At 43.4% G+C, this 17,184-nt stretch overlaps 1 protein-coding gene across 1 annotated transcript in view; it reads right to left on the reverse strand.

The window, feature by feature from the left end:
* The window catches only part of LOC115168490 (metabotropic glutamate receptor 7), a 140,765-nt gene that overhangs the window by 28,723 nt on the left and 94,858 nt on the right, over positions 1-17,184 (reverse strand). The window contains exon 8 of the mRNA XM_029723829.1: positions 8,759-9,694. Coding sequence (XP_029579689.1) covers positions 8,759-9,694 — 936 coding nt within the window. The remainder of the gene's footprint in view (positions 1-8,758; positions 9,695-17,184) is intronic.

The following is a 17,184-nucleotide window of genomic DNA, read 5'->3' on the forward strand; positions in this document are numbered from 1 at the left end:
GATGGGATGGCGTATCGCTGCAGAATGCTGTAATAACCATGCTGGTTAAGTGTGCCTTGAATTCTACATAAATCACAGACAGTGTCACCAGCAAAGCACCCCCACACCATCACACCTCCTCCTCCATGGTTCATGGTGGGAACCATACATGCGGAGATCATCCGTTCACCTACTTTGCGTCTCACAAAGACATGCCCGTTGGATGCAAAAATCTCAAATTTGTGACTCATCAGACCAAAGGACAGATTTCCACCGGTCTAATGTCCATTGCTCGTGTTTCTTGACCCAAGCAAGTCTCTTCTTATTATTGGTGTCCATTGCTTGTGTTTCTTGGCCCAAGCAAGTCTCTTCTTCTTATTGGTGTCCTTTAGTAGTGGTTTCTTTGCAGCAATTCAACCATGAAGGCCTGATTCACGCAGTCTCCTCTGAAAAGTTGATGTTGAGATGTGTCTGTTACTTGAACTCTGTGAAGCATATATTTGGGCTGCTATCTGAGGTGCAGTTAACTCTAATGAACTTATCTTCTTTAGCAGAGGTAACTCTGGGTCTTCCTTTTCTGTGGCGGTCCTCATGAGAGCCAGTTTCATCATAGCACTTTATGGTTTTTGCGACTGCACTTGAAGAAACGTTAAAAGTTCTTGAAATGTTCCGCATTGACTGACCTTCATGTCTTAAAGTAAAGATGGACTGTCATTTCTCTTTGCTTATTTGAGCTGTTCTTGCCATAATATGGACTTAGTCTTTTACCAACTAGGGCTATCTTCTGTATACCACCCCTACCTTATCACAACATAACTGATTGGCTCAAACGCATTAAGCAGGAAACATATTCCCCAAATTAACTTTTAACAATGCACAACTGTTAATTGAAATGCATTCCAGGTGACTATCTCATGAAGCTGGTTAAGAGAATGCCAAGAGTGTGCAATGTTGTCATCAATGCAAATGGTGCCTATTTGAATAATCTCAAATCTCAAATATATGTTTATTTATTTAACACTTTTTTGGTTACAACATGATTCCATATGTGTTATTTCATAGTTTTGATGTATTCACTGTTATTCTACAATATAGTAAATATTAAAAATAAAGAAAAAACCTTGAATGTCCAAACTTGACTTGACACCATCAGAAAGCACAAATAGTGTCCTGTCTGACAGATAGTTCCCAAACCATTTACAAGACACCTAGTCGAGGCACATTTCAGACAACCTTTGAATGAGTGGGGGGTGGCCAACAGTATCAAAGGCCTTGGATAGATCTATAAATATGCCAGCACAGTGATTCCTATGATCTAAGCAATTTAATATCCCCATATTGTTACGTATCCTCTTGCTCTTTTGCACCCCAGTATCTCTATTCTCTACTTGCACATCATCATCTGCACATCTGTTATTCCAGTGTTAATGCTAAATTGTAATTATTTCGCCTCCGTGGCCTATTGGGTCCTCCCTGGGTCCTGGACTTCCTGACGGGTCGCCCCCAGGTGGTGAGGGTAGGTAACAACATCTCCACCCCGCTGATCCTCCTGGGTCCCCACAAGGGTGCGTTCTCAGCCCTCTCCTGTACTCCCTGTTCACCCTTGACTGCGTGGCCATGCACGCCTCCAACTCAATCATCAAGTTTACAGACGACACTACAGTGGTAGGCTTGATTACCAACAACGACGAGACGGCCTACAGGGAGGAAGTGAGGGCCCTCGGAGTGTGGTGTCAGGAAAATAACCTCACACTCAATGTCAACAAAACAAAGGAGATGATCGTGGACTTCAGGAAACAGCAGAGGGAGCAGCCCCCTATCTACATTGACAGGACATTGGTGGAGAGGGTGGAGAGTTAAGTTCCTCGGCGTACACATCACGGACAAACTGAAATGGTCCACCCACACAGAAAGCGTTGTGAAGAAGACGCAGCAGTGCCTCTTCAACCTCAGGAGGCTGAAGAAATTCGGCTTGTCACTAAAAACACTCACAAACTTTTACAGATGCACAATCAAGAGCATCCTGTCGGGCTGTATCACCGCCTGGTACGGCAGCTGCTCCGCCCATAACCGGAAGGCTCTCCAGAGGGTTGTGAGGTCTGCACAACGCATCACCGGGTGCAAACTACCTGCCCTCCAGGACACCTACACCACCCGATGTCACAGGAAGGCCAAAAAGATCATCAAGGACAACAACCACCCGAGCCACTGCCTGTTCACCCCGCTATCATCCAGAAGGCGAGGTCAGTACAGGTGCATCAAAGCGGGGATCGAGAGACTGAAAAACAGCTTCTATCTCAAGGCCATCAGACTGTTAAACAGCCATCACTAACATTGAGTGGCTGCTGCCAACATACTGACTTAACTCAAGCCACTTTAATAATGGGAAAATTGATGTAATCAAATGTATCACTTGCCACTTTATATTATTTATATTAGATAATGTTTACATAACCTACATTATTCATCTCATATGTATATACTGAACGCTATACCATCTACTGCATCTTGCCATCTGATGTAATTAAATGTATCACTAGCCACTTTAAACAATGCCACTTTATATATTGTTCTCATACCCTACATTGCTCATCTCATATGTATATATTGTACTCGATACCATCTACTGCATCTTGCCATCTTGATGTAATGTATCACTAGCCACTTTAAACAATTCCGCTTTATGTTTTCATACCCTACATTACTCATATCATATGTATATACTGTACTCTATACCATCTACTGCATCTTGCCTATGCCGTTCGGCCATCACTCATTTATATATTTTTATGTACATATTCATATTCATTCCTTTACACTTGTGTGTATAAGGTAGTTGTTGTGAAATTGTTAGGTTATATTACTTGTTAGATATTACTGCATGATCGGAACTAGAAGCACAAGCATTTTGCTACACTTGCATTAACACCTGCTAACCATGTGTATGTGACAAATACATTTGATTTGATTTAGATTTTTTTTATTACCTTACCTCCCTACTCTTCTACATTTGCACACACTGTACATACATTTTTCTATTGTGTTATTGACTGTACGTATGTTTATGTGTAACTCTGTGTTGTTGTTTTGTGGCACTGCTTTGCTTTATCTTGGCCAGGTCGCAGTTGTAAATGAGAACTTGTTCTCAACTGGCCTACCTGGTTAAATAAAGGTCAAATAAAAATATAACAATTGCTTCTGGTGCTACCCCTAAGATCTGGAAGGCGGTGCATGTCCTTCCCCTTTACAAAGGTGGAGATCCTTCTGACCTAGATAACTACTGACCCATTTCTAAACTATCTTGCCTTGCAAAAATATTAGAATCACTGGCAAACTCTCAGCGAATACATTTTTTAAACTAAAAATTATATTCTTAATGTGTACCAGTCTGGTTTTAGACCTGGACATATCAACATTTCAGCAGCTATGCTTGTCTTAAATTATATATTTTAATTTTTTATTTCACCTTTATTTAACTAGGCAAGTCAGTTAAGAACAAATTCTTATTTTCAATGACGGCCTAGGAAGGTGGCAGAAATCTGCAGTAGAAATGGATAAGCAAATCAGCTACTGCTGGATTTCCACCACTCTCAGATACACAATTCAAGAAGTATGTTGACTTTGCTTTTCTAACCAGAGTAAGACATCTATTTCTCAATTGTCTGAAGGACTGCCAGTCAGAAGTAGAATCAGTCAATCTGGCCTTAACCCAAGCTGGTTATTCTCATGGTCATTCGCTGTGTACTGTCTGCTGAGTGGCTGACTGTGCAAGTGCAGGTGTGGAGGGGGGAAAAAGCGCTGCTTGATATTTTGTTGCTGTGTGTGCATCGCTTCACACAGCATGGGTTTGGGTGTGGGGAGGCACAGGTGTGGAGAGCTGCAGAGAATCCAGTCAATACGGCAACAGAGCTTTGGCCGATGCAATCAAAGCGAAATGAACAGAGATGAACAGAGATGAACAGGATCTCATGCTTAGCATTAGGAATTTCCTGGCATCGTATCACCACACATCTTTAGATAATGAGAGTCCCTGAATGGCGCAGATAAATCAAAACCAAACGTCTCTGGGGCTTTTCAGTGACAAGCAACAAGTGCAAGGTATTTTGGAGATAAGGAGTCTGGTCAAATACAGCAATCAGTCCCTGGGAGCAAAGCGTACAACACACACACACACACACACACACACACACACGCAAACGCACACACACACACACACTTAGGAGTTAATGGAGGGCTCCCTGTGAACACCACTCCTCCTTATCTGCTAAAGGCCACAGGAGTGGGCCTATAAAGAGCCTTGCATCAAGAGGCTACTGCTTAGGTTTTTTTGTGGCTTACGTGCATGTAAGATGATAGCCAGTGTTCTGTATGAGTTAACTGCATAAGGAGGATGGACACATTAAGGGCTTGCTCTACACAATGAACTCCTAATGGCTAACTGAGAGTGTAATTCATCTATGAAATTAGTGGCAAATTGAGATGAGGAAAATCAGTTTGTGATCTATCATTTTCTGTAGCCTAGCAGGAAGGATATTGAACGGGGCGGCACTCAAAAGGTTAGGCATAAAACTTTCCTGTCAACCTTGATAGTCTGTCAGTGGAAAACTTCTACTCAGCTACATGTACACAAGGCCTGCCAAGCACCACACACAACTCAAGAATAGAGCTGATAAATGAATCTGTATTCTGTCCAATACTATTCAGATAAGCAATGACTAGCACAGGGGGTCAGGAGGTCACATTCTCAATCAACTCCAGTAGCTGCTGATGTCAAGTGCATTTCTAGAGTGCACCTTGTCGAGGAATGGAATGTCTTGACTCAGATTATCTATCCCCCTTTTCCACCTCCTCCTCCTTCTCTTCCTCTTTCACCTCCTCCTCCTCCTCCTCCTCCTCCTCCTCCTAGTCTTCAACCTCCTTTTTCTTCTCTTCCATCTCCTCCTAGTCTTCCTCTTCCTCCTCTTCCTCCTCCTCCTAGTCTTCCTTCTCCTCCTCTACCTCCTCCTAGCTGTGGTGAGTATTCATGGATGCCAAGAGAAGCCAGGCTTCCCCAAATATTTGATCAATATACACTACCGATCAAAAGTTTTAGAACACCTACTCATTCAAGGATTTTTCTTTGTTTTGAATATTTTCTACATTGTAGAATAATAGTGAAGACATCAAAATTATGAAATAACACATAAGGAATCATGTAGTAACCAAAAAAGTGTTTAAAAAATGTAAATATATTTTATATTTGAGATTATTCAAAGTAGCCAATATTTGCCTTGATGACAGCTTTGCACACTCTTGGCATTATCTCAACCAGCTTCATGAGGTAGTCACCTGGAATGCATTTCAATTAACAGGTGTGCCTTGTTAAATGTTCATTTGTGGAATTTCTTTCCTTCTTAATGCGTTTGAGCCAATCAGTTGTGTTGTGACAAGGTAGGCAGGGTTTACAAAAGATAGCCCTATTTGGCCATATTATGGCAAGAACAGCTCAAATAAGCAAAGCGAAACAAAGGTCAGTCAATATAGGACATTTCAAGAACTTTTAAAGTTTCTTCAAGTGCAGTCACAAAAAACATCAAGCGCTATGATGAAACAGGCTCTCATGAGGACCACCACAGGAAAGGAAGACCCAGAGTTACCTCTGCTGCGGAGGATAAGTTCATTAGAGTTACAAGCCTCAGAAATTGCAGCCCAAATAAATGCTTCAAGTAACAGACACATCTCAACATCAACTGTTCAGAGGAGACTGTGTGAATTAGGCCTTCATAGTCGAATTGCTGCAAAGAAACCACTATTAAAGGACACCAATAAGATGAAGAGACTTGCTTGGGCCAAGAAATACAAGCAATGGACATTAGACCAGTGGAAATTTGTCCAAATTGGAGATTTTTGTTTCCAACCGCTGTGTCTTTGTGAGACGCGATGTAGGTGAACAGATGATCGCATGTGTATTTCCCACCATAAAGCATGGAGGAGAAGGTGTGATGGTGTGGGGGTGCTTTGCTGGTGACACTGTCTGTGATTTATTTACAATTCAAGACACACTTAACCAGCATGGCTACCACAGCATTCTGCAGTCATACGCCATCCCATCTGGTTTGGGCTTAGTGGGACTATCTTTTGTTGTTCAACAGGACAATGACCCAACACACCTCCAGGCTGTGTAAGGGCAATTTGACCAAGAAGGAGAGTGATGGAGAGCTGCATCAGAAGACCTGGCCTCCACAATCCCCAGAACTCAACCAAATTGAGATGGTTTGGGATGAGTCGGACCGCAGAGTGAAGGAAAAGCAGCCAACAAGTGCTCAGAATATGTGGGAACGCCTTCAAGACCGTTGGAAAAGCATTCCAGGTGAATTTAGTTGAGAGAATGCCAAGAGTGTGCAAAGCTGTCATCAAGGCAAAGCTGGCTATTTGAAGAATCTCAAATATAAAATATATTTAGATTTGTTTAATACTTTTTTGGTTACTACTACAATGTAGAAAATAGTATAGATAAAGAAAAACCCTTGAATGAGTAGGTGTTCTAAACCTTTTGACCGGTAGTGAATATGTATTTTTATATTAAGAATAATAATTTGTCTTTCGTCTCTCTGTTTTTATAATTTTCCATCACATCGCAAGGGTCTGAATCTCACCGGATAAATAGTTTGAGCGAGGGCAAACAGCACCCCTCTGTCTCATTATGTGTAGCCATGTATCTGATGCTCTCTGGATCAAAAGAGTACAAAATGTAAGCCACTGTAGCATTTGATTGATTGATGCTGGCAAGCATTTAGCCTCACTTGATAAAAAAACATAAAATAATTAGCCAATCAGCATTGAGCTGATCTCAGCAGTGGTTTGTCCTGGTGCAGCAAAATGCACCCCAAGGGAGGTCAGTTTGGATTTGGCTTTACACCATTCAAATTACACCTTAAGCAAAACTTAATTTTCAGATAAACTTGTCTGTTTCTGGTCTGCTTGTGCTGATGTCCTGCAGTAGCTAGCTTGCTAAATCTTCCCTTTCCTAAGCCATGGATGGAGATGGGGCTTAATTCTCTGAACAGGCCAATGATTATGACTGCAATTCTGATCTAACCATAAATTAATATGTTGTGCCACTGTCCTGAGACAATTGAAGTTCAATTGTAGCCTAGATGTAGCATAGTAGGCTCAAGTTAACTAGCTAGCTAACTTAGCTGGTTCATTGTTGCCCATGCGAGGAAGTTAGGCTAGCAAGCATTTTAGCTCGGTAGCCCATGACAACAAAAACAAAAAGTGTACTGTATGACACAGCATAAACCGTTTGGCCAACATGAAAGAGAGGACCATGGCATTGGTGGTCAACTAGTCTACAAGTAGGGTGAGGCAATTCGTTTTTTTTTTACTTGCATACGCGCACACGCACACACACAGACAGAAATCAGTACCATGGACAGCCACATGATACAGTATTTAGCAACATTGATTGGACTAAGTAGTTTTGCTATTTTTAAGTTTGTTTTTAGTGTAATAAAATAAGCATGTATAGCCTTTTTGATTTGATGATGTTTAAATGTTTAAGTTGAAATGGTGCTAGAATAACGGAGGTAGTGCGCCTGTTGTCTTTGTTCTAACTTGCGGTAACTCTGTGGTTATAAATTAGTAGTTGTTTAGTAAACTGTAGAAAACATTAACTTGCTTGACTATGCTGCAGGTCATGTGGTTGGTTACATGCAATATTTGCTTTGTGGACTTTACTGGACAGATGCTGCTCTGCGGTTTTGTGATGAAACAAACGTATGTGTAGTTAAATATATTCCGCCACTGTGTCACTGTTGTCTTTTTGTTGTCACAGCCTTATTGTATATCTTGGTTGCGTATGCACAAGTGGGTTATAGAGCAAACAACGCAATTATCACAACATAGGTTGTAATATGGCTTGGCTTGGCTTCCACAGTGATTTACCCACGCACCGCTACTGCCTCCTAGTCTTCCTCCACCGCTTCCTCCTCCTCCATCTCCTCCTTCTCTTACTCCTCCACTTCCTCCTCCTTATCTTCCTCCTCCAACTCCTCCTCCTTATCTTCTCCTCATCCTCCACCTCCTACTGTTCCTCTTCATCCTCCTTCTCCTCCACCTCCTAGACTTCCTCCTCCACCTCCTCCTTCTCCACCTCATCCTTCTCCTCCTTCTTCTCCTCCTCCTAGTCTTCCTCCACAGGATGAGGCATAATAGCTAGTGTTGAGCTCCAGGCGTGAAAGCTAAGATAATGACATAAGGAGCTGCTACATCTCACAGCACCCCCCTTTCTAATGCCTATTTATGTCTCCTGCAGTCCTTGTGTGTTTTATTATGCACATCTGAGCCATATGAATTTGAAATCAAAAGAAAATGAGTCTTTAGCATACAGACCCTGTGTGTTTGGTTGTGTGTGTGTGTGTGTGAGTGTGTGTAAGCCTCTGTGTGTATCTGTTTTTGCGTCTCTATGTGTGTGTCTTTGTCAGTGTGTGTCTATGTCAGTGTGTGTCCATGTCAGTGTGGGTCCATGTCAGTGTGTGCCTATGTCAGTGTGTGCCTATGTCAGTGTGTGCCTATGTCAGTGTGTGCCTATGTCAGTGTGTAAGTTTGCATGAGATAAAACACAGGCTGGAAGGAGCAGAAGCAGTGCATGGGGAGGGAGAGAGAGGGAGGGATAAAAAGAGAGAGAGAGAGAGAGGTATAAAAAGAGAGAGAGAGAGAGAGAGAGAGAGGGAGAGAGAGAGAGGGAGAGGGGGAATAGAGCGAGAGAGAGAGAGAGGGAGAGAGAGGGATGACTCACCTTCTCTGCAGACTGGGCTGTGCCAAAGAAGATGGGGATGAAGGCCAGCCAGACTATACAGGTGGTGTACATGGTGAAGCCGATGGGCTTGGCCTCGTTGAAGTCTTCTGGCACGTCACGGGTCTTGATAGCGTAGATGGTACATGTGACCATCAGCAGGATGCTGTAGCCCAGCGAACAGATCATCTGCAGGTCCGTGATGTCACACTTCAGCACCCCACGTGCCAGGTTGGGGTTCATGGTCTTCTGCTCGTCGTAGTCGATGATGGTGTTGGGCGGGTCCACGGCGAACCAGACGAGCACGCCCAGCAGCTGCAGACAGATGAGGGAGGAGGTGATGGCGATCTGGGAGGTGGGGCTGATGAAGCGCGGGGCTGTCACTGTCTGCTTCCCCTGTTCAAAGATTCGGTAGATCCGGTTGGTCTTGGTGAGCAGCGCAGCGTAGCTGATGCACATCCCCAGGCCCAGGAAGATCCTCCGGAAGGAGCACACGCCCACGTCAGGCTTGGCAATCATCAGGAAGGTGATAATGTAACACAGGAAGATGCCCGTCAGCAGCACGTAACTCAGCTCACGGCCTGACGCACGTACGATGGGTGTGTCGTTGTAGTGTATGAACGTTGCCATGACAAAGATAGTGGCGATGATACCCAGCATAGCGAGGAACACGGGAATGACGGCCCAGGGGGAGTGCCACTCCAGCTTGACAATGGGGATAGGTTGGCACTCCGTCCGGTTGGGGTTGGGCCTCATGTCGTAAGAGCAAAGGCGGCATGAGGTCTCATCATACTGGTACTGGTAACCATCACACAGCTCACAGTGCCAGCAGCATGGCATGCCCTTCACCCTCTTCTTCCTCTCACCTGTCTTACAGGGCAGACTGCACATGGAAATAGGGACCGCCTGCTCTCCCTCTGGCCACTGCAGCTCCTCCAGCTGAGAGAGAGAGAGAGAGAGAGAGAGAGAGAGAGAGAGAGAGAGAGAGAGAGAGAGAGAGAGAGAGAGAGACCACAGGCCGTGGAGGTAGCACTTCAGATAAGAGGGTTAGTCGATAGGGATGAAGTCGTTTGCATCTACCTGACAGGCAAATGGGCCTGGATGCAGGATGAGATACATGATGAGATACAGTCAGGTCCGAAATTATTGACATCCTTGATAAAGATGAGCAATAATGACTGTATAAAATAAATAATTCAAATACTGAGCTACATTGTATACTCAAATAAATTGGGAAATTATATTATTTTAAACTAATGCTTGTTTAACAAGGAATACAAATATTACTCACAAAGGTAGAGGTAAATATCATTGACACCCCTGTTTTCAATACCTTTCAATGCCTCACCTTGCAACGATTACGGCACTGAGCCTTTTTGTAAAATGTTTTAGGAGTTGGAAAACATATTAGGAGGGATCATAGACCATTCTTCCATACAGAATCCTGTCACACTTCATTTGGATAGTCCGGATAGTCCACCTGTAGTTGGTCATGCTATCAACAAACTATCTTTTGATATGCAACTGCGTGCTAAGGTTAGGGTTAGGTTTAGAACATGGGTAAGGGTTAAAGTTAAGGTTAGAGATAGGGTTAGGATAAGGGTTAAGGATAGGGTTAGGGTTATGGTTAGGGCTAGGGTAAGGGTTAAGTTTAGAGTTAGGGTAAGGGTTAAGTTTAGGGTTAGGATAAGGTTAGGGTTAGGCATAGGATTAGGGTTAGTAGATAGTTCGTTTTTTAGAGCATCTATACGTGGACTATCCAAATAAAATGTACCCAGAATCCTTCCAGATCCTTGATATCCTTCATCTGCGCTTATGGACTGCCCTCTTCCATTCAAACCACAGGTTTTCAATGGATTTCAAGTCCGTAGACTGAGATGGCTATTGCAAAATTTTGATTTTGTGGCCAATTAACCATTTCTTTGTGGATTTTGATGTGTGCTTGGGGTTACTGTCTTCCTGGAAGATTCACTCGTGGCCAATTTTCAGGTTCCTGGCAACCAGGTTTGTGGCTAAAATATCCTGGTACTGAGTAAAGTTTATGATGCCTTGGACCTTAACAAGGGCCCCAGGACCAGAGAAGCAAAAAACTCCCATAACATCAAAGTTCCAACACCATATTTTACAGTACGTATGTGATTCTTTTCTGCTCATGCATTCTCATTTCAATGCCAAACCCACCACAGGTGTGCATGACCAAAGAGCGTGGCCCAAGAGTGTCTCTGGAATTGAAACCCATTGAAATCCTGTAGTTTTCAACGTCTCTCTCCCTCTCTTTTTTCCCCAGGCCTCCCGTTAACCAGGTCAACTCCCATTGGCCACAGCTTAACAAGCGAACTCCAGGTTATCATAGGTAAGTAGTACAGGAGCTTTCTTTACTCTCTGAGATCTTCTTATTCCTGGTCCTTCTATTTCCTCCGAAGTTTCCTCTTCTCCTTGAACTTCTCGTTCCTCTTCTTGAATCTCTTCAATTGAGTTAGATGCCTCATTATCATCTGCTTCAACTCCAGTTGCGACCTCAGCTTCTTGACTGGACTCTATTGCTTCTACAACTTGTTCTGCTCTTTCAGGTTCCCCTGTCATTTGATTCCAGACTATGTCTAGGTCCAAGCTAAATGGTTCCGACATCTCTTCCACTTCTCGGCTCCTAGTTTGTATTAGGCACTTCATACCATACTCCGATGTCCTCATCTCCTGAGTCGAAATCCTTCTTATCTTCTGGATTCTTAACCTCGTCAACTTTCTCATCATTCCCAAGGAGTACAGTTTCCAGGCAACTTTTAATTTCCCTTTCACGTCCAAACAAAATAGGGCGAGTAGCCAGTCGCTTCATTCTGAGTACAGTTATACGAGTGCACTAGATGCCCAATATACTGACTCCATTTGTTCTTTTGTGTAGGATCAAGAGTTCCAAGCATGTTCAACAAGGTTTGGTTGAATCTCTTGGGTTGTAGATCTCCCTGAGGATGATATGGTGTTGTCCTTGACTTCTCCACCCCAAGCATATTCAGTAGCTCACGGATGAATCGACTTTCAAAACCTCTACCTTGATCGCTATGCATCCTCTTGGGTAGACCATAATGGATGAAGTACCTCTCCCACACAATACTTTGGCGACAGTGGATGCTTTCTGATCCTTCGTAGGAAAAGCTTGAGCGTATCTCATGTAATGAAACGTAATAACCAGGACATTCTCTGTGTTACGTGAGTCAGGCTCAATGGACAGGAAATCCATACACACAAGGTCCATAGGTCCATCACTTTGCATACGACCAAGCGAAGCAACAATCTTTGGAAGTGTTTTCCTCAGTACACAACGAGCACAGGATTTACAGTACTCCTCTACTTCCATTTTCATGTGTGGCCAGTAGAACCGGTCTCTGACAAGTCCATACATCTTGTCAAATCCTAAATGACCTGAGTCATCATGCAGCGACTTGAGGACCATAGTTCTGAACTTCTCTGGAAGTAGTAACTGAGCACGACGAGTTTCGTTTGGCGGATGTGTGATCCTGTACATAACTCCATCTTTCATCTTTAGCTTCTCCCACTCTCTCAGGAGCAAAGAGATGAATGGATGTTTGGTCTTTGTCACCCTGGTAATATCATGTTTATTAAGAGCAACCCACATCTCTCCCAGACAAGGGTCTTCTTGTGATGCAGAAAGTTCCAAAGTGCTCAATCTGGGCATGTGAGACTTCAGCATGCTCAGGTTACAGTATGCTTGAGGCACAGAATGCATAGAGGCTCCCAACTGACCAATCACTCTACTAGATGATCCAGGAGTTACTCTAACAACATTAGACATCTGGCACATGGCTTGGACACCAGATGCAGGAAAGTCACTCCAATCTTGTTCCACTGCAGATTGCTGATGAGAGCGGCGAGATGAAGCATCGGCATCTATGTTCTGCCTGTACTTGAGACTAAAGTCATAGGTAGATAACGCAGCTAGCCAACGATGACCAGAGGCATCCAATTTTGCAGACGTGAGGATATATGTCAATTGGTTGTTGTCTGTTCTAACCTCGAACTTGACCCCATACAGGTAATCATGTAGTTTATCAACCACGGCCCACTTCAACGCAAGAAACTCTAACTTGTGATCTGGGTAGTTGTGTTCAGAAGCGGTCAGGCTTCGACTCACAAATGCCACGAGATGCAGACCCTCACCTTGGTCTTGGTAAAGTACTCCACCTAACCCTTCGCGGCTAGCATCTACATGAAGAACGTATGGCAACTGAGGATCAGAAAAAGCCAACACAGGAGCTTTTGTGAGGCTTTCCTTCAATGTCTCGAATGCTAATTCACACTTCTCATCCCACCTTGATCCAAATGGTTCTGAGGGGTTGAGGTAGACTTTCTCCTCTTCTTTGGACTTTCTTCCTTTCTTGGCAGAGGGAAGATATCCGCATAAGAGCTGATTTAGGGGGTAACTCACTTTAGAATAGTCTTTGACAAATCTTCTGTAATATCCACAGAATCCTAGGAAAGAACGCAGAGCAGTCACAGTTTCAGGCCTTGGACACGTGGTGACAGCTTCAATCTTTGAGGGGTCTGTAGCCACTCCATTCTGGGATATGATATGTCCAACATAGTTGACAGATGTGTGGCAAAACTGACACTTGTCAAGGGACAATTTTAGGCCTTCACTTTTCAAGCAGTCTAGCACCTTGAGTAACCTCTGCTCGTGTTCCTCCAGCGTCCTTCCAAACACAATTAAGTCATCAAGGTAAACAAGAACTTTGAGTAGGTTCATGTCTCCAACTGTCTTTTCCATGACATGTTCAAATGTTGCAGGTGCTCCGGACACACCCTGTGGCATCCTCTCAAATTGGCAAAATACAACTGGACAGATAAATGCAGTCTTCTCTTTATCTGTGTCGCCCATCGGAATTTGATCGATCTCAGAAGAGGATACTAACACACTGAACCATTTGCTCCCACTCAAACATGTCAGAGCATCCTCCACACGTCGGACTGTGTACTGGTCTGGAACAGTGCGCTTGTTGAGGGTCCTGTAATCAACACACCTGCGTATGGTGCCATTTTTTTCCTCACCACCACAATAGGAGATGTATAGGGGCTTCTCGACTCAGATATGATCCCAGAACTTTTCAAGTTATTAAGATGCTTCCTCACATCTTCAACATCAGCTGGGGCCAAGCAGCGAGATCTCTCCCTAAATGTTTTTTCTTCAGTAACTCTGATGGTGTGGTGAGTAGTCTTTGAACAACCCACATCAAACTCAAGTGTTGAGAACACTTCGTTCCGTTCCATCTACTTTTCACATAACCTCTTCTTCCATCCCTCAGGCACTGAAGAATCTCCAAAGTTGAATGAAGAAGACGTCAGTCTCTCAGATGAATCCTGCTTACTTTTCAATGGAACACCCGGAGCACATCTACAGGAAACAAATGAGCAATAGGCGTACCTCGTTTCAGGGTGATCTCCTTTGTCGAGACATTCCTGACAGTAAGAGTGATTCTTCTAGATGACACAACTGCAACCGTCTGGATTTCAGGCCTCACTAGTAGTTCTTCGGGGAACCGGGGTTCTTCAGGCCTCTCTACCAGAATGGCTTGAGTAGAAGGTATCCCAGGAAACTTTGGAATTCCAGTAACTCTCGCCTGCCCACCAGGTGGCAGGGTGACAGGTTTTGTCTGTGCGAACCAGACCGTTCCTCTCTTCTTGTCATCATCAGTTGAGCTTTCTATCAGCCTCTCATATGCTTCTTTGATAGAAGGATGAACTTGTAGTGTGCTAAGGAAACCTTCACCTTCCTTTTCTTTGCAAGCAGTCATAAGTCTCTTCACTACAGATGTATTGGTGCCGACCAGAATAGACACTTTACCTTTCATGGCCGGATCTGGACATACCAACACAAGTGCTTCCATGATCTCTGCTACACCCACAACCGATCCTGAGAACTCAAGCTTGAGTAACAAATAACCATCATATGGACACTGATCACAGCTAAGGCCCCATATCTCAACGTTTCCTATAGGAATCAATGGCAAATGCGTCAAGTACTTGTCATAAAAGGATCTGTAAAGTAGAGTAATCTGAGAACCACTATCTAGTAAAGCTTTAGTATAGATACCTTCAATCTGTACAGGAAAGACAGAACTTGGACCAACTAAACCTGTAGGTAGCATGTCTTTCATGTCTTCATACTTGTGGCACTTGGTGGAACGTATCTTCACCGGGATGTCAGGCCGCTCCTTTACTGGGTCCCTCTGTAGTTTCCCATAGACCACTTTTGTTTGATTAGGCGTGTGTTGACTTTCCTCAAGTTCTCCTCACCTTCACAGTTTCTCTTGAAATGGCCATCTTCTCCACATCTATAACAGAATACTCCGGGTTTGCTGTCGGCTTGTGTCTGTTCTTGTGATGGATTTACTCTCTTCTTTTTGCTTTTAAATGCCACATCTGACCTTTGTGTGTCAGATTGAGCTGCTGTGACGTTAGCAGACATGAGATGCGTCATTTCATTTTTAAAACCTTTCTCTTTTCTCAGCACTTCTATCTTGGTATTAGCTTCTTCGCAAACTGTGGCAACAGGAGCAACAGCTGATGACTTCACAACACTCTTCGTTGTGTTCCTGTCTTGAATCATGTCCTCCTCCTCCCTTACTTCTTGAGGTAGTTCAGTAAAGGTTGGTGGTTCAAGCAGTTTATAGGTCATGCGAATACGAAGCGCAAGCATTTCATGTGAGGATGTATCTCTCACTACTTGGCCAATGCGTGTGCGATTCATCTCTGACAGCTCAATGGCTCCTTTTCTATAAACAGCATGCCGCAATTTGTCAAGTCTCAACAGGTAAGCTGAAAGCTTCTCTCCTTCACTTTGGAATGTGTTTCTGAACCTTACCATGAGATCAGGTGCACTTTCGGTGGTACCGAATGCTGTTTCTAGAGCCTTCATGTATTCCATCGCTGTAGCATGGTGGTTTCCTGTCTTGAAGAACCTCACAATGTCAGCAGCAGGCCCTTTAAGACTTTCTATTATTCTCTGTTTTTTCACATTGTCGGTGCACTGCCATTCCTCTAGAAAATGGTTGGTTTGCTCAGCCCATGCGTCATACTTTTCCTCTCCACTAGGAGTGGGTTTCACACCTGAGAACATACGCAGCTTACAGTAACTCTGTGTCTCAGATGGTACATTGTTGCATTTCACTACCAGTGAACTGATGGCAGTAACCAGTTCAGTGTTGAGGTCAGCGCTAGAGGGACTTACCAGGCCTTTAACATCAGCTACAGTCTTCCCTTCATGTCTTAGAAAGGATAATAGCGTCGCCTGAAAATCTTCACCCTCTCTCTCAACAGGAGATGTGATTTGTGAAACTACATGTACAGGCCAGGGACCCAACTCTCCAGGTATCCCAACAACACTAGGCACAGCTATTTTGTTAAGGTTGTTCGATATCTCTACCAAAACATACTGCTTTTTATCAGCTGAATAAGAACAACGACCATGTAGTCTAATTTTACCAATATGCCTTAACATAAGTCAGCATTTCCAGCAGAAGCTCATCAGACACATCCTCTGTCACATTTCTAAGGACAAATGCACGATTAATAGCTAGTTGTTTCTCTCTACACCAGGTAACAATCTCTTCAGCATTCATGTTGTAAGTCTATGCCTGTACAGCAATGTTAGAAAGAAATCCAAAATTTCAATTAAAAATGTTTAAATGGTGAGTCAGTGTAGAATGTTAATATAGATGTCAACAGTGAGCAAAATGTTTTTTACACCAGAGTCATTTCTGAAAATATCCATCAACAATAACAAAATTCCCAGACGAGCCCCCAAAAATGTAACCCTCTCACCACGCTCAAATTTGACTCTCACGACATTAACTTACTTAGTGTATCTCAACAGCATGGGATGTTAGGTGAGAAGGACATCTCCAAAAATAATCCCTATTGTAAACTATCTATGTAGGGTGATGACAAATAGCGTATTAACTTCAGATGGAATGATTATAGGTTTTTGTTATTGTATAAGGATATACTTTCCCATGCATTAAATTAAATTGAAACAGTAAATGACTCCACCAAGGCAACATACATAAGGTTCAAGATGTGTATTATTACATTTTCAATACACCACATCAAAATAAAATAAAAATAATAAACCCCAATGAGTCGTGCACAACCAATGTCCAAATTATTTCAAGCATGCTTAACCCCGTTGGCGCGCGTTGGAGCTCAAAACAAAAATGACGACACATAAAGTCCAAAAGCACCCCACCGTTGTGGTTACTCACTACTCGTAGATATTCCCTCAGCGAAGTACGGCAGTTCCTTGCAGGTTTCCTCACAAGATCGAAAGCAAGCACTGCTATCAATGCAGACAGTACTCTTTAGCAGTAACCGATATCCCATGGGAACATGAACTCGTTAATCTTTCCCAAGCAATTCTC

This window comes from Salmo trutta, chromosome 30, assembly GCF_901001165.1.
Source record: "Salmo trutta chromosome 30, fSalTru1.1, whole genome shotgun sequence".
Taxonomy (NCBI): Eukaryota; Metazoa; Chordata; class Actinopteri; order Salmoniformes; family Salmonidae; genus Salmo; species Salmo trutta.